This window comes from Hydractinia symbiolongicarpus, chromosome 2, assembly GCF_029227915.1.
Source record: "Hydractinia symbiolongicarpus strain clone_291-10 chromosome 2, HSymV2.1, whole genome shotgun sequence".
In the NCBI taxonomy this organism is placed as follows: Eukaryota; Metazoa; Cnidaria; class Hydrozoa; order Anthoathecata; family Hydractiniidae; genus Hydractinia; species Hydractinia symbiolongicarpus.
Window position 1 is genome coordinate 6152870 of NC_079876.1, and position 25677 is coordinate 6178546.

General features: G+C 33.5%; 2 protein-coding genes across 3 annotated transcripts; one reads left to right on the forward strand and one right to left on the reverse strand.

Moving 5' to 3' along the window:
• LOC130628815 (eukaryotic translation initiation factor 2D-like) lies at positions 1-25641 on the reverse strand. 2 transcript variants are annotated; one of them, XM_057441840.1, is made up of 17 exons: positions 25526-25641; positions 25186-25376; positions 24886-24972; positions 24622-24712; positions 23744-23851; positions 21305-21438; positions 20810-20908; positions 13277-13388; positions 12975-13020; positions 12648-12751; positions 11830-11997; positions 10769-10948; positions 9869-9931; positions 1943-2000; positions 1192-1282; positions 818-901; positions 1-432 (listed from the first exon to the last, which is right to left on the reverse strand). In XM_057441840.1, exons 1-17 carry the CDS (start codon positions 25579-25581, stop codon positions 371-373), a joined length of 1734 nt encoding a protein of 577 aa, XP_057297823.1. In that variant the 5' UTR covers positions 25582-25641; the 3' UTR covers positions 1-370. The 2 variants fall into 2 exon arrangements, with proteins under 2 accessions (XP_057297823.1, XP_057297814.1); XM_057441831.1 differs by having other exon boundaries at positions 13277-13391.
• LOC130628829 (acid-sensing ion channel 1C-like) lies at positions 2840-4346 on the forward strand. Its single transcript, XM_057441853.1, has one exon. The coding sequence runs from the start codon at positions 2896-2898 to the stop codon at positions 4300-4302; it is 1407 nt and encodes a 468-aa protein (XP_057297836.1). The 5' UTR covers positions 2840-2895; the 3' UTR covers positions 4303-4346.
• Positions 25642-25677: the final 36 nt, after the last annotated feature.

The following is a 25677-nucleotide window of genomic DNA, read 5'->3' on the forward strand; positions in this document are numbered from 1 at the left end:
TTGTTAGAAAAAAAATCACAAACTTTATGTATTTTCGATTAACTTTGTTTCTACAGCGATATTTCCGAAATGTTGATTTCGTGTTGAGAAATAAATTGTTTGGAATATATCTAACTTGTCTTCTCTTTTTTAGCAACTACCCATGTCTGCCGTCTGTTTTCATAGCAACCATCGGTGGCTGCCGTCTTTTTCATAGAAACCAACCGTGCCAGCCGTCTTTTTCAAAGCAACCAACGGTGGCTGCCGTCTTTTTTTCATAGCAACCACCCAATGACTGTCACCCACGCTTCTGCACGCACCATAATTTATCCCATCACGAAACGAATTCAACGTGTCTGATGTTTTTGATAATTTTTTTCTCGTTTTGTGATCACTTTCTTTTTTCTTTTACATCCAATCCTTTCAAATACTTTTTCGGGATTTTATAAGTTTCTAAAGAATAAAAAAAAATTCTGTTATAATCGCTCAATGACTATTTAAAAGATCTAAAACAGTCATAATCCAATGTGGACTACCAAATCGACAGAAATCAATCAAGTTGTACCATTCTAACTTTCAACCAATCAGTTTGTACTATTTTATTATTTAACCAATCAGTTTGCGCTATTTTAATTTAATAATATTTTATTATTTAATCAATCTGTTGTAAGTTTTAAGTAACGGTAAAAACTTGTCATAATGACGCAAGTTAATTTCAGAACATAATCACCGACATGAAAAATGTCAAAATATTACTTATCAATATATACTAATGTGAACTACCAAGTAAAATTTACAAACAACATCAAATCAAATTTCTATGGACAAAAGCTTTTACCTAGCAAATTCTTAATATGTTTAGTTTGAATGCCTTGCACCAAAACAAAATGGGTGTTGCTATTTTTGCCAGGCGATAAATTTACTACAAAATAAAAAATAAACAATTTCATTAAATTAAATTCAGTGAACTTATTCATCCCCAGTCTTTGTTGTCTTGATGCGACAGTTGTTTTAATGACCAAGGAACTCACAAGTTGACCACTTCACTTTTTTTTATTTCAATAGTTGCTAAAAATATTACTTCATACCAACTTTTCCTACCTGTTTCGCAAACTCACGCAGTCGATGATATATCGCTACTGGGATAGCAGCACGCTATTGGTAGGTTTAAGGACAAGGATAAATGAAAAGCAAATTACGTCATTGACTTACCTGAAGTACTAGAAGCAGCGGCTTGCTGCAAGTCTTGTGCAAAAGCTTTGACATCGACACCAAATGATTCCAGGTTCTTCACGATAGTTACCTGAGAAAAATATACACTTTAGTTGCCATCACATGTCTTGTTGTGTTGCGAAGCAGAGACTACCAGAATTATTGTGAAGGAGTGATATTACAGTCTCTGTGAAGGACAGATTTTACAGTTTCTGCGGAGGAGATCTCGCCATAGTTGAAAAGAAAAAATAAATCCGTTGCCTTTAAACTTAAGCAAGTACGGAAAAGAAACCTTTTAAGCAGTCTCTGTAGAGGAGCATAAGAAACTCATTGTGAAAAACAGATGCATCCTCAATGGAGGAGAGACTTCAGGCATTCTCAATGGAGGAGAGATTTCATGCATTCTCTATGGAGGGAAGATTTCATGCATTCCCTATGGAGGAGAGATTTCATGCAATTTCTGTTGAAACATTTTCCATATTCTTTCCAGAGAAGTTTTAATCTGAATAATTTACACAAGCCGTGTGCAGGTAAACGAGTCTTTCATCTTACACTGCAATAATGGAAACAACTGACGAAGTATTCTTGCATGAAAAATAAGATAAAAGCAAGGGGAAAAGACAATTACGAAAAGATTGCGCATCATAGCAAAAGACAATAGCCACTTCTGGATAAGTTTACCTACACAAAAGCAAAAAGAAGTAAAAAACAGGGAGTAAAATAAAAATGTAAATAAACACGCTATTGTAACCTTTTTATTTCCCATCCTCTGTTCAACTGAAACTTCAATCATTTCCATCTTTCCTTTTCTAAACAAAATCATCATAACGTTATTGTTTTAAGGCTATATATACACTGTATAATTGTAAAGATAATTACGGCTGGATATACACTGCATAATTGCATTACGGATAGTTAAATTTAGTTTGTCGAATTAAATTTTAAAATAGAAGAAATTGAAACGTGAAAATAAATTTGTGGACAGACAGATTGCTTTTTTATCCCTTCTCTTTTAAATATATATATATTAAATATTTGTAAAATTAAACTTCCACAAAATATGCGCAGCGTAAAAAATTACGCATCTCTTCTGTAAATGAAAAATGTCCCCTTTATTACCAAGAAAAACAAAATTATTTTTGATTAAAACTTTTCATATTCCGAAGCAGATTGTCTTTGCAAACAAAAGATGGCACCCTGTTTACAAGTTGTAACGACTGAAAGAATTACAAATTCGTTGGAATTTCTAAAAAGCAAAAACTTATTTTCACGTTGAAAAAACATCACTTTAAATTTTGCTGTTATTTGACAAGAAATGGTAGCATGTAAAAAAAGGGGAATACCCGCACTGCATACGCACTTCGTCACAAAACACGCTCCCCATTAAAGTTTAAATCTCTACTTCTTATAAAAACTAGTAGCGACATACTGCTAAATAATTAATTTTTTGCTCAGTCATCACAACGATCCAAAATGGGGCGGGGAGTACATTTCAAAACACAGTTGTCTGAATACTGAAGCAAATAAATAGAAGAGAATGATCACGTACATTCATTTTATAAAAAAAGAAACATAACTTAATAGCAACCTGTAGCGAAAATGCATTATTAACATTTCAAATTATTTCCAATATGGTTTTTTCTTAAATTTCTTAACGACAAATACATTTCTTTTACATTTAAAACAAATCTATTTTTACAAAAAATGTCGAAGGAAGAGCGTAAACACATTCCAAGTTTTTCAGAAATATTTACAAAGTTTGCGGACAACACAACAGCGCATGGTTTTGCACATATAGCATCAACGAAGAAGTGTTTCGTCAAGTTTTTTTGGTCTCTCCTCATCATCGGCTGTTTAGCCTACTTATGCTATCAAATCCGAATTTTAATTTTACAATGCTTGAAACGACCAATAGCAACAAAAATATGGCTTGAAAATGAAGATGGCCAAGATTTCCCGATTGTCGCCATCTGCAATCGGAATTCGATTAAAAAGGACAAACTACCGGAGCTTTTGAACACACCGGCGTTCAAACCGAAGTTACAAGTGTTTGCTAAACTACGCAACACAACTCATGTGACGTCATTGGCTCGGCATGAATTGTTCACGCATTTAAACCAAGCCACAAGTTTGATTGCGACACAAAATGGCTCGATGGTTTACCAATATAGTAACAGTTTTAACGAGACCATACTGTCGTGTTCATACGCTCAAACATACGACTGTAAAAAACACGTCCACTGGAGACAATTCTGGCATTGGAAGTACGGAAGCTGTTTCGCTTTTAACACTGGCGTTGACCAAAATGGGAAAAAAGTCAAATTATTCACAAGCAAAGCAGGAAAAGGGTACGCCTTATCTCTAACCATTGGCGTCAATCAAAGTCAGTACATTAATCAAATAACCAATGAAGTGAGCGCTATTATGTACGTGGGGGCGCATGGCGTGAAAGAGTCCTTGTACAATGAAGGTGTTTCCTTCCAGCCCGGTCAAATTTACTATGCGGTTATCCAGAAGAAAAAGCGCATAAGGGTAGATCGTTTTAACAATAAAAGTTGCATTGATCACTACAAAACAAAACGAAGCTCACTTGACGCTCAGCCACTCCTCACAAAACACAGTGTAGATTTGTGTCAAGAACAATGCTACGTCAGCAACTATCAACGATTGTGCAACTGCACAACCACATACAATCCCGCAACAAATAACTATCCCCCATGTGGCCACGGAGAATCATCTTGCATGGGGGACGTATCCGCCATGTTGAAAAACGAATCAATCTCATGTCTAAAGAAATGCCGATACGCGTGTGATAGCACGCATTACTCTGTGGTGTTGACATCTGCGGGATATTTAGTTGGTAGCGAGAAGCAAAGAAATCGAGATGATCTGTTAGACGTGCAGGTTTATTTCAAATCACTCGAAGTGGAAGTTACAGAAGATCACGTGATTTATACGCTGACTAATCTTCTTTCGGATATTGGTGGCCAACTTGGTTTATGGTGTGGCTATTCCGTTCTGACAATCGTTGAAGTGTTGGGTTTGTTGCTGTTGACTCTACTGACGAGTGTGAAACATTGTCAAAGAAACTGTTGCAATAAGAACAAATAAAATACTGAACAGTCTGTTGTTCTGTTGTTTATTAGTGAGGAGCATTAAAAAACAAAACCGTTACAATAAAATTATCAAACAGTATATTGTTCTCTCGTTTGTCTTGCCTAACTTTTTGTTTGTTTTTTTTAAACTATTTTGTGAAAGAAGCAGCCATAAATAGAAAATTTTGTTTTATACTTATCGCCGGAAAAATCACTTCATAATTTCACTATCACTTGATGATATTTCTATTTCAGTTTGCGCCTTAATTTGATTGTTTATAGCCTGGAAATTATAGGGTTTAAATTGTCTTACAGTATACATTGTTACTTGGTGAAACCTACGTCAAAACAGAAAAAAACAAAAACGCCGCCGTAAAGGTGGCAGAAAAATGTCACACCAAAATATACGCGTTCAGAATATTTTTACTAATTTCTCTCATACTTTATTTTTAGCATTGGTATACATGTTACACGGTCATATAGTAGTAGCTGAAACATAACATATTTGACTTTCATAAAAATCCCGGGTAGATGTTATCGGTGACTAAACTGTTAGGGAACGTTTATATAAGAGACCAGAAGGATCGATTGCCAGGGCGGGACGTTTGCTGGGATATCACCCTCACCAATAATTTTACTAAAAATCACTTTGTATTTTAATCGAAATTTTTGTCCCTATACAATTTCGCCCCATCCTGGCTAAGCGGGACAACTTCTCAGAGAGGACGTTTTTCTTCATATAAAGACACCATGCAGAACAAAAGAGATATTTATTGCATATTTTAATGGAAATAAAAAAGAAAACATTCCAACAATTTTTTTCTATAAAAAAGGGCAGATCAAAATCATCCTGGAAAACGTCGTGCCCTCCTTCCATGTAAACTCCCCCCTAGCGTTAGACTTAAACAATGAATTTCTCAAGCTATCCAAAAAGGAAAACCATATGTTACAAAAACATAAAAAGTAAGTTTGATCCGCCCTCGTTAGGTTAGTGTGTACCGGTATAGAATCACTTTCTTGGCAATATAGCGTTTCAAGATGTTACATTAAAAGCAGTATCATGCCTTCTCCGAAAATATAGCTCATTATATTGAAAATTCTCAACGATAAAACCTACGTCCGACAGATTGAATTGATTGGGTAGATCCAGAGTTGTGTGAATAACAAGTGAACTAGTTGATCTTTCATGAAACGCTTAGCATTTTTAGGATTCTATTTTTCGAAATACGTGGTCTAATAGCATAAAAGTTGACTAAAAGGTTGAATTTTTTAAAAACAGACCCACCGTTTTGTTTGAAAAAGCAACGCTTGTTGGTGAGAGACAAGAGAGAGAAAGAAACAAGAGAAAGAAAAGAAAACAAGAGCTTGGAAATTAGGTTGCTTTAATTTAAGTGCTTCTTTTGTCGAGAAAGAATATAAATAACAAAGAAGAAATATATGTAAAAATAAACAAATAAAATCAGATAAAAATATCAACTGTGTCTATTAATTTTTTTTCGCAAAAAAACAAACAAAACATTTTGTTTGGAATTCTGTTTTCCATTGGGCTCTAATGCATTAAGATTTTTTAGTATGCAATACCAATAATTAAAAAGAGAAAAAATATTTATCAAACAGGTGAGAAAAACATTCAATTCATACAACAAAAGAAAAACAGTACGAAAAGCATAGTTTCCACTACAAAAGTAATCCTGATGTCAAACAACTTTCGACAGCATTCGAAACAGAACAGGGATCGTGTATTGGACGCGTATTGTTCTGCTTGAGAAATAATCGAAAGATGAAGAATAAAAAAAGAGAAATACAAGTGAAAATGTTAAAGAAAATCTTCCACAATTTCGCTTCCAATACGACAGCTCATGGATTTCAGTTTATTACATCCACAAAAAGATGGTATGTGAAGTCATTCTGGCTGCTTGTGATTTCAGCAAGTTTCGCCATGTTTTGCTTCGAAGCGAAGAAACTGGTGATACAATACCTAGATGTTCCCATCATGACGAAGACTTACATTGAAGATGCAGGACTTCAACATTTCCCACTGGTTGCTGTGTGCAACAGAAACGCAATTACTAAGCAACAATATCCAGAACTACTGCGTACTGACGCGTTTAAAGAGAAAAAGAACTTACTCAAAGGGTTGAACGGTAAAGATAAATTAAAAAATAAATTAAAAAACTTTTTTCACTTTTATCAAGGAACTAATATGATAATTGCGCACAACGGGACCTCCATCTATCAATACGGTCACAGTTTCAACGACACCATACAATCATGCGTGTACTCTCAAGTAACAAATTGCAAAACAAAACAACACTGGCGACAGTTCTGGCATTGGAAATTTGGGAATTGCTTTGCGTTTAATAGTGATATCAATGAAAAAGGAGAAAAGAGAAAAATACTGCCAGCTCAAGTTGGAACCAACAACGCCCTAAAGTTGACTATAAAAATCAACAGGGATGAATATTTACCATGGTTAGCAGATTCAATTGGAGCTGTCTTGCATGTCAGTCCACAAGGTAAGGAAGTGGACCTCCTTTACCATGGCGTTTCTTTGCAACCCGGTAAAGTGCACTATGCAGGCATTGAAAAATACAAGCGCATCAGAGTGGATAAATTCAAAAACAACAGTTGCATTGAAGATTACGTATCTATACAACCTCCAATAAAAGCGCAACAGAAAATAACAAAACATTCGAAAGTGCAGTGCCGAGACAACTGTTTTCACCGTCGGTATGAGTTGCTATGTAACTGCACAGTGGACGTGCGTCACGCCATTTTTTACCCGATATGCGCACACGAACACGTCGAATGCATGGTTAATGTAAGTATCCTGTTGAAAGAAGAATCTTGCTTCAGTACATGTATGGCTCCGTGTAAGGAGATTAACTACCCTGTCGAACTTACTTACGGTGACTATAACGATCATAATGAGCATAATTTAAGAAAAGACGACGTCTTAGATTTGTATGTTTACTTTAAAACATTTGAAGTGAAAGTTATCGAAGACCAGCTGTACTACACATGGGGAAATTTGCTAGCTGACATAGGTGGTCATATGGGCTTGTGGTGTGGATACTCCTGGTTGACCGTCGTAGAGTTCGTCAGTTTGTTCGTTATAGTTATATCAAGGAGTGTGAAATTACTATTCTAAGAATAATATCCATATTAATAATACCCATATTTGGTCTATTGGCCACAATCAGAAAATCTTGAAAAACATAACAAATGCGGATATATTTTTATGGACACGTTCATAAATTACAGACAATGATGTTGCACCCAAAAAAATAAGAAAATCAGATAGAGATAAAGGTTGTTATACCTCTCCTAGTTAGACATGTTTAGACTATGAAGTTTGGTACTGAGTAAGAAACTAGTTGGTATGGCAACAGTAAGAAACTCGTTGGTATGGCAACAGTAAGAAACTAGTTGGTATGGCAACAGTAAGAAACCAGTAGGTATGGCAACAATAGTTTTGATTATTCATAAAAATTTGAATTCAGAGAAGAGATAAAAAATTAACATTGATCTGTTTTAACCAACTTTCGCCCAGTTGGATATCATTTTATTAAAATATTTTGTTGTTAACATGAAGCATCGATGACCAGTTAATATAAATTTGTCTGCAGGACAGTAATTTAGCAAGTCATGGTTCAAATTTTAACATCAGTTTTTAACATGTTATATATTTTGTTATTTGATAGTTATTCCACTAATATATGGAGGTTGTAAATAGTACCTCTTAAAACTGTGAAGACATATTGTAAGTAGCTAGATTGCCTGTCCTTATTTTATACCGTCTTTATAAGTTTGGAAAATATACGGATACACGACATAGTTTACATGCGCTCAGCCCGCTGCCATGATTAATTTTTAAACCTTCACTGAAACTTATTCCGTAAAATAACAAAAAAAATTATTTTTTTCTATGACACGATAAGTACAGGTTGTAACGAGTCTTTTTATTCCAGCTGAAATTGTAGAAAAGTTAATTTTTGAAAAATGGCTGGTCTACTGGCTAGTATAATCATTATATTATAAGCATGCAAAGTTTTAAATAACCTTCCATAAGCTGCGTGTAGTTAACTTGCCAGGGAAATCCGCGTCTAAACGTCACAAGCAACTGAGGAACTGTGTGACCCGGCGTTAAATGCCCAAAATGCGCTAAATAAGAGCCGCAAACTGTGCCACGCATCCAGATGAATCGCTTTAGTATAGGTATGCAGATGTCGTAAATCGAGTAAACATTTGAGTGTTTCGAGTGTAATATATTTTAAAAAAATAACTCTTCACCCAACTGTAGCCCAAAATGGCCTTCGTGGCTCTGCTTTTTACGTTATTTCGTCGGCATGTCAAGGCCAAATTTTTTTTTACAAAATCCGGCGTCATGATTGGTTACCACACGCGGGCAAAAATCAAAACAAAGTTAGTAAAAATATATCGTATTTGGTATTTCGTGCAGATATATAAAATTTGTGCACCCGTGACACGACGATTATCTTGCGGACAGACAGAATACGCCTACTATTATAAAGGAAACGTTGCATAAAAGTTACAAATTATTGGTGCATAATTTATAACACAACACCTATCTCAACAATATTTCTGGATTATTCGGTACTTTTATCTTTTATCTTAGACGAATTAATTAAAGATTTAAGTTATAATACCTTATCTAAAAAAATTCATATGGGTTTAGAATTTTGTTAATTTTTTGTAAATTTTGGAAAGCTTTATTTCTGGCAATGCACAATGCTCTTCGAAATTATCGCAGGACTTCAATTTTCGAAACCGTTATAAACAGTTAAGAGTTTATGACTGAATTTCTTTCCCGCCTAAAATTTTGTGTTTTTGTCCATAAACAAACAAACCTTAGATTTTAATACCTGTCTTAAGTAGAACCTGAATATCTTAAAGAGGTAGATACTGGTATCCTTGTGATAGAGCGTTTGCTTGCAGTACGGGAGGTCTTGGGTTCAAACCCTGGACGAGTCATGCCAGAGACCATAAAAGTGTGAATCTATCCTTTCTGCTTAGCACTCAGCATGAGAATAGGATTGATATCTTAGGTGGTTGTATAGTTGAGCGATTGCTGTGCTTGCACGACTTTCGCAGCTCAAATGGGAGCTTTAAATGCACGAGGACCCCATTAGCAGGACCCTCGTTGATAGCAGTAGCAAAAAGGAACTAAAGAGGCTATCCTGGGTAAACAATTTCACTAATTAATTTTTACAAAAAGGCAAACATGAAAATTTTTGGTTACAGGTAGCAATAAAACCCTTGCGGCTTAAAGACTTGCTGCGGGTAGAACCTGAATATTTTACGAGATAACACAAGACAAAAGGTTATGGAGGTTTAAAAAAATCACTTCCTTTAACTTGCTTCCCATAAAATCTTTTAAAATATTCTGGTCCTGAAGATCTGCAGAAAATGCTTCAAGTAACATACCACACTGGACAAGACGCGCCAATTTTTCAATCAGTTGCTAGCGGGCGTGTGTACATTGTTTTTCGGAAGTATATTATAATTTATTACTTTGTTTACGTTGGATTAAAAAACTAAAGGAAACCACTACAACTTACTTGATGATTGGTTTCTTTCCAGGAAGAGTAACTTCATGACACATATTCATGTTGTCCAACATTCTAAAAAATAATTATTTTACATATTTTATCTTCGATAAATCAAAACATTCCAACCAGAGTTAAGATATAATGTATACAAAGAAATCTTGGAATATAGTTGAGTGAACTGAACGCCAGCGTCAATGGCAGTTTTAAGGACAGTAAAAAGAAGAGTAGCTACCTAACTGCATTTAGCATAAAAATTATTGATTAAGAATTGTGTTGTAGCCAAACTGCATTTGGTTACTTTTACTCTTTAGCCAGATAGGTAAAGAGCTAGCTAGCCACAACCCCAACATAAAAATAAATAATGTTGTGGATAAAAAACTCTTATATAAAACTGATTAGCAATAACTAATACTAGCTGGCTTTACAATGCTCCCTCAAAATGCTTGTTTGTAGCTAAAATCCTAATATTTTATATATGGCTAGAAAACGTGACAATATATTTATTTTAACCTGTGAAAACATTCAAAAAAGAAATATTACAAAAGCTTTTAAAAAAGAAATAGGTCAAACAGACGTACAAACCTGACTACGATTACTTTCAAAGTCAAAATGGCCGTTGTCAGCTTGTTCTGCGTCGCCTTGTTCAGCTCACGAAAATCTTAGTTATTCAATAATTGTGATTCGCGATTATTATTTTATGCGCAAGCATATGTTTTTTTGTGCTTATGAGCGGAATCAGCGATTGAGATTACAAGGTTCATATTAATAATGATTTATTGAAACAATAATGCATTTATCTTAATCATTAAATTTATTTACATTTTAACTAACTTACTAATGATAACAACAAAAATAGCGACACATACTGCGCTATACTTGCACATAACTGATTCATAACAACAGTCTTACCTGGTGAGTAGTTGATCCCATGTGAGAGATTCTTCATAATCCTTTTTACCAAACAAAACATCGGTCAGTAATGCGTCTAAGTTGACTTTCTTCTTGTTTCGCAAGTTCATCAGTTCCTTCTCTTTCACATATTCAGTAATAAACTTTCGAACTTCAGATGACGACAATGCATTACCTTTACTGAGTCAAGATTGAAGTTAATCATTAAAAAATAAGCTATTAAAAGGAGTTAGCAATTACTAAACACGGAAGCGACAAATCAATTTGAAAAGTAGTGGTTGGGGGTTGTTGTGTTTTCATAGTAACCATTTTAAAATTGGGTTAAAAAAAAAATGGTGCTTGCCCTCCTCCCACTCCAACTCCCCTACAAATCCTTCTTTCAGTTTTACCAGTCCAGAAACAGACTTTTGAGCTGGGTGTACTTTCAGTAGCCGCTGCAATGGAATGCAATTTTTTCAGCATTTAACATCCATCTTTCCTAAACTGTCATAGAATACAGCCTTCATTAATACTTACTTTTAAAGTTGGATCAATGGTTTGAACTACGTTTCTTTGCCAAGTACAGACAAAACATTAAAAATTTTAAAAGCTGTTATTAAATATTTGCTACAAACTGAGTAAAAATTGATTGTCTATTTTTAACCTCGTTTTTGTCCCTTCCGCCATGCTTATCAAATGTTCATTTTTCAACATCGTCATCAACTGCAAATCAGGAGAAAGAAAATGAACAAATAAAATGCAGGGTTAAAATAAGTTAAAATACATCACATCAAATTTTTCAATTTAAGCAAATAAAGTGGCACTTCATGGATACTGACTTTGATCTTGGTTTTGATTTTGTTTAAAGTCAAAATTAATCAGCTGCCATACTTGATAGTGACTGTTCTGAAAATTTATTTTTTCTTACATGTCAACAAAAGGATTTAAAATTCGTTTTATGAAGTCTATATTCTGAAGTTACTAAGGTATGTATACTTCAAGGAAACAAGATCAAACAAAAAAAGCAGAGCGGTATCCCATATAAAACAAGCTTTAGCAACTCAACATTAAATATAACATACTTCAATCCAACAAGCTTAAAGAAGGGATTTGTTTTCGCAGATACTCCATACAACTCTCTGATTTCTATACTTTTGTTACTTCTTGTTGCTTCTTGCTCCTCTACCAGTTTAAGTTCCTTTGTTTCTTTCATTACATGAGCAAAATCTGATGATTTATAACAGCGAAGCCTAAACGAAACTCCAGTTATATTTTATATGAATATGATCAAGTGAAATAGCCGTTTATAAAAATACAAACTTTTTCCCAACTTTTTTTCATTCATCAATGCAATTTTAATTTGCTGCACACATTTTAAAATTTCTTTTGCAACTTCAGTTTTATCTTATCACCCTCATTATAATAATATTCCTACAGGACAAACTACAATTATGGACAAAATATAATGACTAATTCCAAATTTCTCCGCCATAAGTGACTTTCTATATTATAGTTTCAAATTTGAATTTGTCAATGTTTAGGTTATTATCTTAAGTCCATTTTCTTGAAATATGCTGATGTCAGCACGACCGTTTCTCCCGAATTTTGGGAATGCTTAGTCCCGAACTTGATTATCTTGTTGTGCATGCGCAAAAGAATGACACGAGCAAATTTTAAACACTTTTATAGCGACTTTGCATCTTGCTGGCTGCCAAGTGTTGCCAATAATTTTGCGCACAACAACTTTTACACTGTGATCTTCATGACAGAAGATCACTAGTTTATACAGCAATATGTGGTAGGCTTGTTGTAACAGTTGACTTAAATGTTAGGAAAATTGGCACACTCTTAAAACATATAAAAAAACGTTTATAAAGCGTAAACAAAAGTAAAGCATTACATTTCATTTTCAAGCGTGATAGCAGTTATAGATTCTACACCTTTTGAAAGTTCTTGAACTTTTATCATTCCTCTGCTTTGCATCTCTGACAAAAACTTTGACATCTAAAATGGTGTAAACGTTTTTGAGAAACAAATCCAGTAAAGAAGGTACCTTTTCAGAAAAACGAACTCAAAATCTCTAAGTTGCAGTAACAATAATCACAATATCTGCATTGAAAAGGCAACTAACAAAGTAGATTAAGAAAAATTAAAATACAGCAACATTCCATGTTAATAACATAACATAACGGAAATAATAAATACCAAAAGAGAAACAAGAAATTACTTTTTTGTATGATGATTTTTTGACTTCAATTCGTTTTCCATCTGGACTGATAAAATAACATAAAAAGGAAAACCAGTGGAAACAATGCATATGTAAACACTAAAGTCTTTAATTTTATATCTAAACTAAAATGAAAAGATTCCACTGATGAGAAAAAGAAGTTTATAAAAGCCAACCAGATCAGTGTTTTAGCATTGTACACTTCTGTAAACATTTTTGAGGACTTTATGAGAAAATAACTGCTCTTACCACTACATAGAAAAAATAAGACCCCATGAGATTGTTTACAGTATTATACATACCATGCAGCGTGAAGGTACTGACTTGAAAACGTACTGACAAGAATTGGTAGCTCCACTTTCTTTGCATCCAGCACAGCTTGACAAAAACAATTCTCAATTAGATTATCCATCTCTTCTAAACAAAAGAAACATTAACATCATTCTCGGGTTAACGTCCGTTTTCCATGCTAGCATGGGTTAGACGGGGTATATTAATGACCCTCTTTCAATCTGATCTAGACTATGTTAGATCTAAACTCAACTTCCTCTGTATAAAGTCTGTCCTTATAACCTCCTGCTAAGTCTTTCTCGGTCTGCCTCTGTGCTTTGCCCTAGGAACAATCAAGTCTCTACACTTCCTTACATAATTATCCTCCTCCATTTTTTCCACGTGCCCCAGCCAATCCAATTTTCTTATCTGGATAACATCTTTAATTCTACAGACACTTAGCCTGCTTCTTAGCTCATCTGAACTCTTTCTGTCTCTCAGACTGGCGTTACCCATCCACCATCAACCTAACCATTCTCATATCATTCCTTTCTAAACGGTCAAGATCTCCCTGGCTCACTGCCCACGTCTCACTACCATACAACATAACACTTCTTACACAGGCCTCATACAACCTACCTTTTACCTCAATTGACAAGTCAACAAAGGAAGTAACTCTCTGAACTTTTTCCAAGCAGAACCCATCCTGCAAGTAACCCTTCTTCCAACACCCCCTTCACTGCCCAACATATCACCTAAGTAACAGAACAACTATCTCTAACGAGCCACTGTTGTACATCATTAGAGCTGGAAATACTTCATTCTCTATAATCTCACCTTTGCAACGCTTGCATACAAACTGAATGTCAGCTCTTAACCTTCCACCAATACTACTGCCTTTCTTATGTACCCAATGCTTGCAAGTCTGACAAAAAATTGAGTTATTACCAACCCCTTTCCTGCAAACTCCACAAGGCCACTTTCCAACTACAAGATCACACTTGGCTGCAATGCTACTAATCATGACTTTAGACTTTGCTGTGTTCACCCTTAGCCCTTTCTCTTCTAGTCCTTTTTTCTACTTCTCAAACTTTTCAACAATTCCTCCATCGATTCTGCTATGAGAACCAAATCATCTGCATACAATAACTCCCATGGACAACCTGTTCTGAACTCCATCGACAGCACTTCTAAGACTAGAACAAACAACAAAGGACTAAGTACAGAACCCTGATGTACACCAACATTTACACTAAATTCATCACTAAGTGAATCGTTAATCCTGACACGACTTCTAGCATTGCTGTACATAGACTCTACCATCATAACTAGCCACTCATCCACACCTAATTTTCTCATAGCCCACCATATAATTTTACGTGGCACTCTATCAAAAGCTTTCTCTAAATCTACAAAAGCAAAATAGAGAATCTTTCCTAAATACTTTTTCTGAAGCTGTCTGAGTAAAAATATTGCATCTGTAGTGCCACGCCATGAAACAAAACCAAATTGCATGTTATCTATATCAATTCTTTCTCTAAGTAACTTATCAATCACTCTTTCAATAACTTTCATTACTTGATCAACCAACTTCAAACCTCTATAGTTACCTCTTTCTAATGCATCACCCTTGCTCTTGAAACAATTCACTATTACACTCAACTGCCACTCACTCGGAATAGCACCATCCTTTATAATCTGATTAGCAAGACTTTTAATAAGCTCAACTCCAATATATCCAGATGCTTTTACCATCTCTGCAACAATACATGATACTCCTGCAGCCTCCACTACCCATTCTGTCTTGATCTGCATAGCTGGCCCTTCTACATCATCATCATCAGACAAATTATCCTCATCCCAATCAAACTCAGTGTTAAGCAATCTCTGATAATAATTCTTCCAAGCTACCATTTTCTCCTCCTCTGTGCTAGCCAAAACACCTTTATCATTATATATACACTTCTCACCTACAACATCTTGATTAGTCTTCTTTATTTGCTTTGCTATCTTGAATACCTCATTGCGCTGGTCTTCCCTTCTTAACACATCTGCAAATCTGTTTCTATTCGCTTCTGATTTTGCTTTATACACTGCTGTACCAGCACGACGCTTAGCTTCTAAGTAAATATTTTTACTACCACCGGACTTTCACTCTTTTAAAAGTTTCCTCTTTTCCTTTATACACTGGTCAACCTCATTATTCCACCACCAGATCTGTCTATGTCTAGCTGGTCCTTTTGTCCACCCACAGGTATCATCAAAAGCTTCTAGAAGACAATTCTTCAAAGTAGTCCAAGTACTTTCAACATTGTCACTATCACATTGACCATTGTGGGCTAACTGCTGAACTTTTGCACTAAATTGTCTCGCTACAATCTCTTCCTTCAGCTTCCAGACTTTACAACGGGGCCTGTACTTTCCCTTGGCTTCTTTAACATTCTTCAAGATAATATCACAAACCAGCAACCTATGCTGGGAAACACACTCTTCCCCCGATATAACTTTCACGTCCTTCACCACTTTCTTGTCTGACTTTCTAACCACCTGACTCATGTGTTATCAGCCTACTCTGTCTCTTACTGAATGATGTGTTGCAAACCACCATGCAGACATTTGTCACTTTTGGAGGGATTTATTCTTATTTAAAAAAACAAATAAAGGAGCAATAAATAAATGAAAAAATAAATAAATAAATAAATAAATAAATAAATAAATAAATAAATAAATAAATAAATAAATAAATAAATAAATAAATAAATAAATAAATAAATAAATAAATAAATAAATAAATAAATAACAATATTCATGCTCCCGAAATTGAATCTCAGTGCTCCCGAAAATGCAAAAATGCTCCCAAAATTGAAAAAATATATTTAATTTCGGGAGCATGCTCCCGAAATTGAAAATATTGCTCCCGATGATAAATTAATGCTCCCGAATTTAAAAAATAAAGTTTCATTTTCGGGAGCATGCTCCCGAAATTGAAAATGTTGCTCCCGATTTAAAAATTAAATTCGTGCTGGTTTCACACGACTCTAAGAAACGCACGTTTGTTTTGGTGGTTTTGGTTGTGCATGTGCAGCAATGGCTTTGTAGACAGAAAGATTTGGTTTCAAAAAGGTTTATCTCTTACTTGATAAAGCATGTTAACTAGGTTGACTAGTTCTTTCTGAGTAAGAATTATTTTACGGTACTGTTGTCGTATTACACACATATTTAGCTAGCCCTCAGCAGGAAAATGTGTTTTAGTGGTGAAGGGAGGAAGATTACTGGCCCTCTTCTCTTTAATTAACCCAGTAATTTAAACACGGCCCCCTCTTGCTGACAAACTTAAAGTATGATTGGCATATCATATATTGATAGCATATCTCACAGATGTTTAGCTGGTTAGTTTAGTTCCTAGATAGGCATTGATAGCTATCATGCCTTTTCGGTGTTTAGTAAAGGAATACTTTATGGCGACCTTCACGAGAAAAGAATATTTAAATACGTACAAGGCTTTAAGCTAAGTACAAAGTGTTACAGGTTGTTGAAATTTTTTTGAAGACTGGGTGTTAAGCTTATAGTTAGGGACACAAATGCATGTAGAGATTTTAATACCACAGGCGATTGTTTTTGTAAGCCTGTCAAGAAAGGGGGTGTTTTACTGTAAATTGTTATATAAAAATATTATATTCTTCTACATTTTTTAATAAGAATAAAATTTAAACAATTCACACTGCAACATTCTTACGTGGCACTTTGTGAATTTGAAATTTTCTTTAATGTTAAAATGATATGTCTAATAGATTTATTTTGTGTGTTTTCTTTAACTTTTTCTCTTGGGAAACAAAACTTGTTCACAATTTTTTTCTGTTTGCATGTTATTCGTCATATTTTATAAATAATTAAAGAGATGAGTCTGCTGCAGGGGTGTTTTAAAATAAAAGACCAATCAGGTATCACCTAATTTTTCAAAATACATCTGCAAAAAAAAAAAGTTGTTTTGACCATAAAAAGAATTTTCACAGTTGAAATCTTTTTCAATGCACAAGGAGTGACATTAGTATTTTCGAGGAATTTTCCGTTCAAGAATACCTCACAAATCAATTTTAAAAAACAACTGCGTAGTGCGTAACAAATATCATTGCCTATCTGAATAACAAAATATGTTCTGTCTAACTTCGTAACAAAAATCACGATTTGATATCAGCTTTTTGTAAACTTTTTTTGCGAGGTTGTTCGCGTATATCATACGTCTTGTTTATTATTTATTTTCTCTTTTGAGAATTGTAGCTTGATATATATGTATACATTAACATTCCCATGTTTCCTGACTTAAAAAAAATAACAAACTTTTGCATATTGTAATATTTAATTGAGAAATAACATTGCATTAAATTTACAAGCATTCCTGTAGTAAATTTTTTTTGTACATATTGATGTCCTATTCGTTATCATAACCAAGTTGTAGAAGTAATCAGGTCAAGTAAATATGTATAATTGGAGTTTGCTTCAGAAAGAAATATAAACAACTTGTCAAGGCGTTATTATACATCTAATGAAGTAGTCTGGAATTTAGGATTTGTCTGGAAAAGTATTGTGTGGAACTCCGATTACAAAAAATGTTGTAGCTTTCCCAATCATATTTTTTATAGTATATTATAGTTTTATAGTTTTTGTTGGGTTTATTTCTTTGGTTTAGAAAGGTAAAGAAAAAGGTTTGACCAGTGTTTATAAAGAAGAAATATTACTAAAGAAGAATCTGATAATCGTTCTTGTCATGAGTAATCCAGTGAGTATATATACCTAATTTCAAAATTTTTTTCTTTTTTTTTTGTAAAACCTCTGCACCGGTACAAGATTATAGTTTCCAGGTGCTTGTTGCAACAAAATAACTATTAACAAGGGCTCAAAGGTAAGTGGTCTACAGTGCTCCCAAAACCCTGGAGCAAAGGTGTTTCTTCTCTCTAGTCAGCAAATTTTTGTGAACTGACTTTATGTTTTGCATAACCATGACTATAGAATGTTGTTCTCAGTAACTGATGATTATGATGTTTAAACTTAAAATGAAGAATCGTTTAATCGTTTCCTTGTCTGCCACGTGGTTAATTTTTTCGGATAACTCGAACTTTTCAATCGATAAAATGGAATCAAAGATGTCAGATTTAAATTTGTTAGTTTTTTATTAACTTTCATTTTAAAATTCATTTTAAAAGGAACTTGCATGCCTCTTTTTATCGCCAAGATTACACCTTTTTCCGACAACTGCTGCTCCATCTCTTGAAAAAATATAATTTCATTTTAGACTGAAGTCGACTTAACGGGAGCTTGGTTTAACTTGAACATTTGTTAAGTCGAACTATTTTCATCAGTCCTTTTGGAGGTTCGAGTAAACAGGAGTTAACTGTATATTAATTTGAAAACGAAGTAATTATGGGTTTGGTCGTAACTCGTGCGACTACAAAGATAATTTACCTTAGACAAACCACCAAAGAAAAAAACGGAAAAGAACACTAGCAGGGACAACTCGTTTTTTAAAAAAAAATCGAAGAAGAAAAGACGATCATGGCATTAGAGTTATGTGTGGAGAGATTGCTAAAAACAGGAAACAAAAAATGTATATAGCTTTTTTCATGGAAAAAATTTTCGCATATTTTAAACTTTCACTAATGTTAAAATGTTGGCCATAAGATATTAGCGGAAAAGAAAGTTATATTACGGCCAAAGTCTTTTTTTCTGCGAAAGTTTTTTTTTCCGCAAAAGTTTCTCCACACAAATATAGTTAAAAAATCTCTAATGCGATTTAAAAGTCAATTGAGTAAGGCTCCTACTAAATGTATCTAGAACAGCAGCATTTGGACGCACTGGACCGAAGAGAAGTATACAAATTCAAGTTGTAATCACATATTTCTTTCCTAACGTGAAATGAAAATGTGTAAAAAAATTTTTTGCGTTGTGTATAGTTTGTACTTGCTAAGACATATCATCATCACAACTTCAGAAGACATAACTCTTTTACCGCGTCCGTTCACTGAACTTTAAATACATCTGACACAAAATGACTGATTTAATTACCAAGGTTTACATGGAATCTAAAAACACACCCACGGAAAACCGTCTGGATAAAAAAGAAGACGATTTTTAGTTAGTACGATTTTCTAATAGGAAAGGATTTGTTTTTCACTTTCCAGTTTGATCTTTTCGCGCGTAAACGAATTTTCGCACAGTTATTAAAAGGTACGCAAAAATTGGTAGCCCGTGAACTGCAATACACTTAAGGTATTTACGGGACTTTTAGTGCATGCAACCATAAACATGTTCGACTGTTACCTTCATTTCTAGCAACGTCACCCTTTCCAATTCATGACGCCCTTTGTTAAAAACTGGAGACCGGAAAACGAATAGAACAAGAAAACTCCAACATATTAACGTCGCTGAATTTCTTAACATGATAGTACTCGCTGCGTTTGCAAATGAAACCAGCCTAGTTCTCAGAGCCCTTTAAATTTCAAAGGCGTTGCACTTCCTGAGATGCCTTATGACAAGTAAAATGCCCCGGAAGCGATTACGGTAACGAAAATGGGAAAAACCAGATTGATTATTCGTTATAATTAATGACCTGCACAAAGAAAAACGTGATGTTTGCTGCCGTACCTGTAAACAAAGAGAATATCATATCAATGGCATCATATGCACGTAGCACAGGCAAAAAAGTGGAGTAAATAGCTCCCGAAAATAAAATCCTTGAAATTTTGTTTCTCTTCAAATTCTTTCTTAATGGCTAAATGCATTCGATTGCGACTTCTGACTGTTAACAAAGACGAGATTGTCAAGGGCAAACTAGTGAATTTGCAAAAAATGTCCTAGGGCAGCCGTATTTTTAGTAAGACTACAAATTAACTATGCTCCCGAAATTAAAAATCAGAAGTTTTTGTAGTTTTTGGTCATTACTTAAGGCCCAAAGTATAAAATGAAAAATTTTGGCAATAAATTTTGTTTATCTCGATGTTTTCTAACAGCACAAATCAAATAACTCGGATAAAAGTGCTGTATAGACTCCCATCATCGATAACAAGTGTTGCGACAAAACGCGTTTTAAGGCTCGGTTCGAAAAGTGTACCTGATATGTTACACTTATGAAAGACTTTCGGGCATCTAAAAAGTTGCGTTTTTCTAGATAGATATCGGAATTTGTAGGTGGAATTGGGTGGGATTAGTGTGTTTTAGACACACCGAAGAGACATTGTTCCTGGCCAAAAGACACATTTCAGGGGGTTCGCAGTAGTGAAATAAATATGCTTGCTCCCGAAAATGAAAACTATGTCTATGAGATATAATTCCTTGGTTCCCAGTCAATCGTCTAAAATTTTGCTAGCAGAAGGAAGTACTTATTGGAGTACCTCTAAGTCATAATGAAATTCAAGTCATTTGCCCCAAAATATACCTAAAACTATAGCAGTTAGTTAGAACAATTTTTTCAATTTCGGGAGCCTATTACCTTAAACATGAATCTACAAATAAATAAATAAATAAATAAATAAATAAATAAATAAATAAATAAATAAATGACTAAATCTTACCTTGAGGTGTTAACGTTACATTTTCACTTTGCTCTTCAATAGGACTGTCACATGTATAATCATCATTACAAAGTGCTACTGAAGACTGAATTTTAGAATCTAGAATTTCAAAATAAAAAATATAAAAATAAAAAATTCAAAATAGAACTTTACAATAATGTAAATTAATGCACGTTTATAAAAGACAGACAAAAAATCATTTCAGGCTCCTTTAGGGGAGATGGTGTAGTGGTATAGTGCACCTTAAATGCAGTATTTTCAGTCCATTTGGTGCTATCTACTGACCACTAACCAGCTTGTGTGGCAGGTAAGCAAGTTAGAGAAATGCTAGACGTATCTCTGGTGGTAATGTAACATAGTTACAGTCAGAGGAGAGGAAGAGCCAGCCGTTAGGAATCCCCAAATGACATTAAAACTACCCGTTACTTACTTACTTATGAGTTAGTGCAAAATAATACAAAAACAAAAAAAATTGTGTAATTAAAAACACCATACCATCACATGCATCCTGTTCAATGATCGTATCTGGAATTTCTGCTGGTATTTCGGTTTGGTTTTCCATAGAAACTGAATGACCTTCCACACTGACATCAGGTATCACAGGTAAATCAGTTTTGTTTCCAATTGCCCTACAAAAATGTTGCAAGTGTAAGAGCGTTTACACTAAAAACAAAATGTCAGGGACTTTCATATTTAATTTTATTAAAATATTATATCTTATTCATTTATTACATTCATCTGTTCACACGGATTTGATTTATGTGTTGATTTAGTTGTTTTTTTTCATTGTATGTTTTTTGAATCTTTCTGAGCTGTGGGTCAGATTGATTCATAATGTAGGCATTGTGGAAAGTGCTGTTGGCACATTTTTTATTTTGTTTAGATGTTTTTTACTTGATTTGAATCTCTTCTAAAGTTAAACTGCTGCACAATACTGTTCAAGTGATGCCTTTTCCAACAGTTTTTTTTATCATCCCCAAGCCAAATTATCTTGAATGAATATAAACTATCTTCTCTTGGAAAGAGATTTCTTTTTTGAATATATTATTGTTGTTGATATGCAAGCGGGAGCTCTCCTCCACTGCTTTTACAACTTTTCAACTTTCAGCTTGTGCGAAGCGAAATTGTGGAGCTTGTTTGCTACGCGAAGTATACCAAGAAAATTATTGAGATCCTCGAAATTTCGATAGAAAAAAAATCATATAAAATCAGCGTTTTTTTTTCACAAAAGGGTAGGTTATTTTTTTGTCTACTAGAACAAATAAGTTTGGGCCGAACAGCTGTAATAAAAGTTCTTTGCAGCAGAAGAAAAGTGAGCTGCGAAAGTATGGATGATTTGAAAGTTATTTTTACATTTTTTCCCTGGTTTGATGTAGCTAGCTAACTAAATTACTTTTTAGTGCCTGTGGCCATCATGAAAAATTATTTTTGCTGTCATCCTTTAATCGAATCATTAGCTAGCTAGCTAGATAGCTACCTCTAGCTACAGTCAGAAGAAGAAAATTCAATTCATAATGATTAACTAAACTTTTTTTTTTAAACTTTATTATACAATTTTTAAATATTTCCTAAAACTCAAGCTGCTTCTTTTTTTATTGCATCGTGGAAATAAATTTAAGTCAACCAATCCAAAACAACATACTATACTTATTAATAAATTTATAAGAAGAATGGCACTTGCCGCCCATACTACTCAGTAAATAAACTAAAGGACAAATTTTTCTCCTCTAAAAGGAATTGTGAAAACGAAAGAAAACTTTGTCAGAGGAACATTGGATTGTAAACCTTAAAATACTTTTCAGCCAAAACCAGTCGATTTATTAATTTGTTTTTTATTAAGTCACAGTTAAAAGTTCTTGATGGGGATTGGTGATAAGGCAAATTGTTCCATCTTTTTGCTCCAGCCATATTTGTAAATATTTTAAGAAATTAAAACCTGTAACATTTATATAATGGCAATATATATATATATATTTCTTATGATCATGTTCCTTATTATAAAAACACGTTTTTTTAGATTTAAAAGATTGGATTCAAAATCACATTTTTATATACAAAAAATGGAAGTTAATTTCAAATGTTTTGTATTGTTAGAATGCTTTCGGAAATGTTTAAAATTCACACAATTAAAATTTCCAAGAGATAGATTTTGATTTATTATTTTCTGCACCTGTTTTCGTCTGATTTGTTCTTGCGTTGTTTTACTGGCTACACAACTTCCGAATTAAGTCCTACTTTGTTCTCACTTATGAAACTTTACGGTAGTTTAAAAAGAAGTGCAAGAAAATTCAGATTTTGGTTTTTTCTTATTTTTTAAAAAATTCAGACTCAGGTTGTTAGTTGTAAACACAGTTTTGTTCCTATTCATCGGAAAATATTTGGTGCCTGTCCTTATACAGTTGTTCTTACAAAAAAGCACATAGCCTGTCACATTTCCTAGAAATTCCTAAAATATATACCAGAGCAGGTTTTTTAAATTGCTCAATTAGTTCTTGCAATTTTCCCGAATGTGGATAGCTCATAGAAATTAAATTCTAGTATAACAAAATTGTATTTCGGCAAAATAAAAATTACGCTAGAGAATCAGTATGCCGTTTTGCAAAACTGAGTGTCAAATGATCCTATGTTTTGTCCCATCATGACAGGGAGAGGGAGGGTGCTAACAGCTTCAAGGCCCATATCCCCGTGAACATTTCCGCCTCTGGTTCTTTGATGAACAAATTTTGTTTGCAACTTGCGAGAATTCTTCGCAACCTTTTCTTAATTTCTAGTTTAACATGGCTCTTAAAATGATTTTGATAAATTTCTATATTCTGTTAATGCTGTTATTCATTGTTTAGTATTTATTTATTTTTTTATTTAAAATATTCAGGTTCTAATTATTATAATGTGTTAAAAGGGGTTTTGTTAACCTTTCTATTATTCTTCACTTACCATAACTGGTCGTTCAAACAATGGTAAATAGTTACTCTCTTTCCTTGTGGACCATCATTGAGTATATCCTGACTGGAACATGTGGTGACTCCTACTGCAACAGCAGAACTAGAGAATACAAAACCACCAAAATTATGAACATTCTAAAAGCAGGTTAAAGAGTTTTTGCACAAAGAAATAATACCATAGAAATATAAAAATAAGAATTAATTAAACATATGGTAATGCATTAATTAATAACACTGAGGCTTAATTTAACTTTTAAGACAATTTTGGACTTTGTGTCTTTCTGCAAGAAGGGCGACTTACATAGGAAAGAAGTTAATCAAGAAGGGCTTTTATTTAAAGGGCAGGGCATTTATTCAAAGAAGTAACTTATTTTATTATTAGGAAAAAAGTGGATTAGACAAAGTGAAACATAAAAGATAATATAACTGAATCCGGTAACAAGAAACTTAATTGTTGAAGAAGGAAAGAGTTTGAACATCTGTAAAATTTTTAAAGAAAGAAAAAAATGCAAACCTTTTTTTGTTACCTTGAAGTACTCGGTTTTAAATGCTTTTTCATTTTATGACCTTAGTAATTAGGAGAAAAATTAACTGATACTTATACTACAGTTGTAAACCGCTTGCATTTAAAAAAGTTGGTTTTTTTTGTTTTGGATAAATTAGCTATAGATAAAAACCTAAAATAGCAACATAAAATACATGCATGATTTTTTAGAAATCAACTTCATTTTTAACTTGTCATCTCTTTTTAACATATATATCCAAAATATTTCAGAATATCAGTAGCAAAATTAAAAATCGTTTTTTTCGTCCGAAACAGAAGCCAAATTTTTTTTCAGTTACATATAATGAAATTACAAAAAAACAAACCTGTTTCCTTGTAAAGTTATGAAGCAAACAGAATTACAATTAAAATTTGGGATCTCAGCTTTGGAAAAGATGACGCCAGGAAACATTAAATCTAAAGCAATAAAAGATTAATGAAGTTTTAATTTTTACTGGTATTTTAATAGAATGCAACTCTGAAAAAACAAACAGCAAGGCCTGTTTTATTAGCGTAAAAGTTTTCTAATTTCATCTGTTGAAATTTAAATAATAAAAATGAAAATGATATGCTGACATATGACACCTTACCAGCTCCTCCAGACAACTTTGAAAACACATGCGGGAATGTTTTGAGTGAAAGCTTTAAACAGTTTCGATGCTCCCACAACAAATATACTAAAACATAAAATGGAAAAATATGCTTAGTTCTTTCTTAGTGAGTTTTAGCACACTTGTTAATTTTTTAAGATGTACACTAAAAAAAAATTTGTTAACTACATTCAGTGTGTAGAGCTATTCTATCGCCTACCTGCTTTGTTAACATATTTGAGTCAATGCAAATTATTTAAAATGTTTATTTTAAAAAGAAAAAAAGAAGTCATGCTTCACCTGTCGGTAATAGAAATCCTTCAGTTTCGAAAAATATTGGATTTTTTTGTAAACAATAACACGTAATATTTTTTTCTGTGTACGTATAGATCTTCATAACTGTCATTTCATCTTTACTTGGAACGAGTTCTGAGAGTTCATTGGATGACAAATGTGGAAATGCTTTAGCAACATTTTCTCGAAGTTTGCGTCTAAAACAAAAGTTTGTTACGTTTGATTTGATAATTTTTGTCAAACTATGATAAGTACAACTAATGCTGTACGTTTTTAGTCTTTTAAATAACTTAAAGGAATTCTAGTTATATTTAATAGGTACAAAACATAAAAAGAGAAACATTACCTTTCTGATCCTCGTATTGTGGTGTTTGATCGAACTTTAAATGGTTTCCTGAACATATCATTGACAGTGATTGATTGTTTGTAATTTTTTTAGTTTCTAAGGTAAAAAACAATATAATCTTTAATTTTCGTTCAAGTTTTTTCCATTCAATT

Excerpts from the sequence above, each read along its gene's own strand:
- LOC130628829 (XM_057441853.1), top strand. The coding sequence starts at position 2,896 with ATGTCGAAGGAAGAGCGTAAACACATTCCAAGTTTTTCAGAAATATTT.
- LOC130628815 (XM_057441831.1), bottom strand. The coding sequence starts at position 25,581 with ATGTTCAGGAAACCATTTAAAGTTCGATCAAACACCACAATACGAGGA. Across the intron at positions 1,283-1,942 it reads AGAGGATGGGAAATAAAAAG|GTAACTATCGTGAAGAACCT; the intron begins GTTACAATAGCG and ends TATTTTTCTCAG. Across the intron at positions 902-1,191 it reads CGCTGCTTCTAGTACTTCAG|TAAATTTATCGCCTGGCAAA; the intron begins GTAAGTCAATGA and ends TTTATTTTGTAG.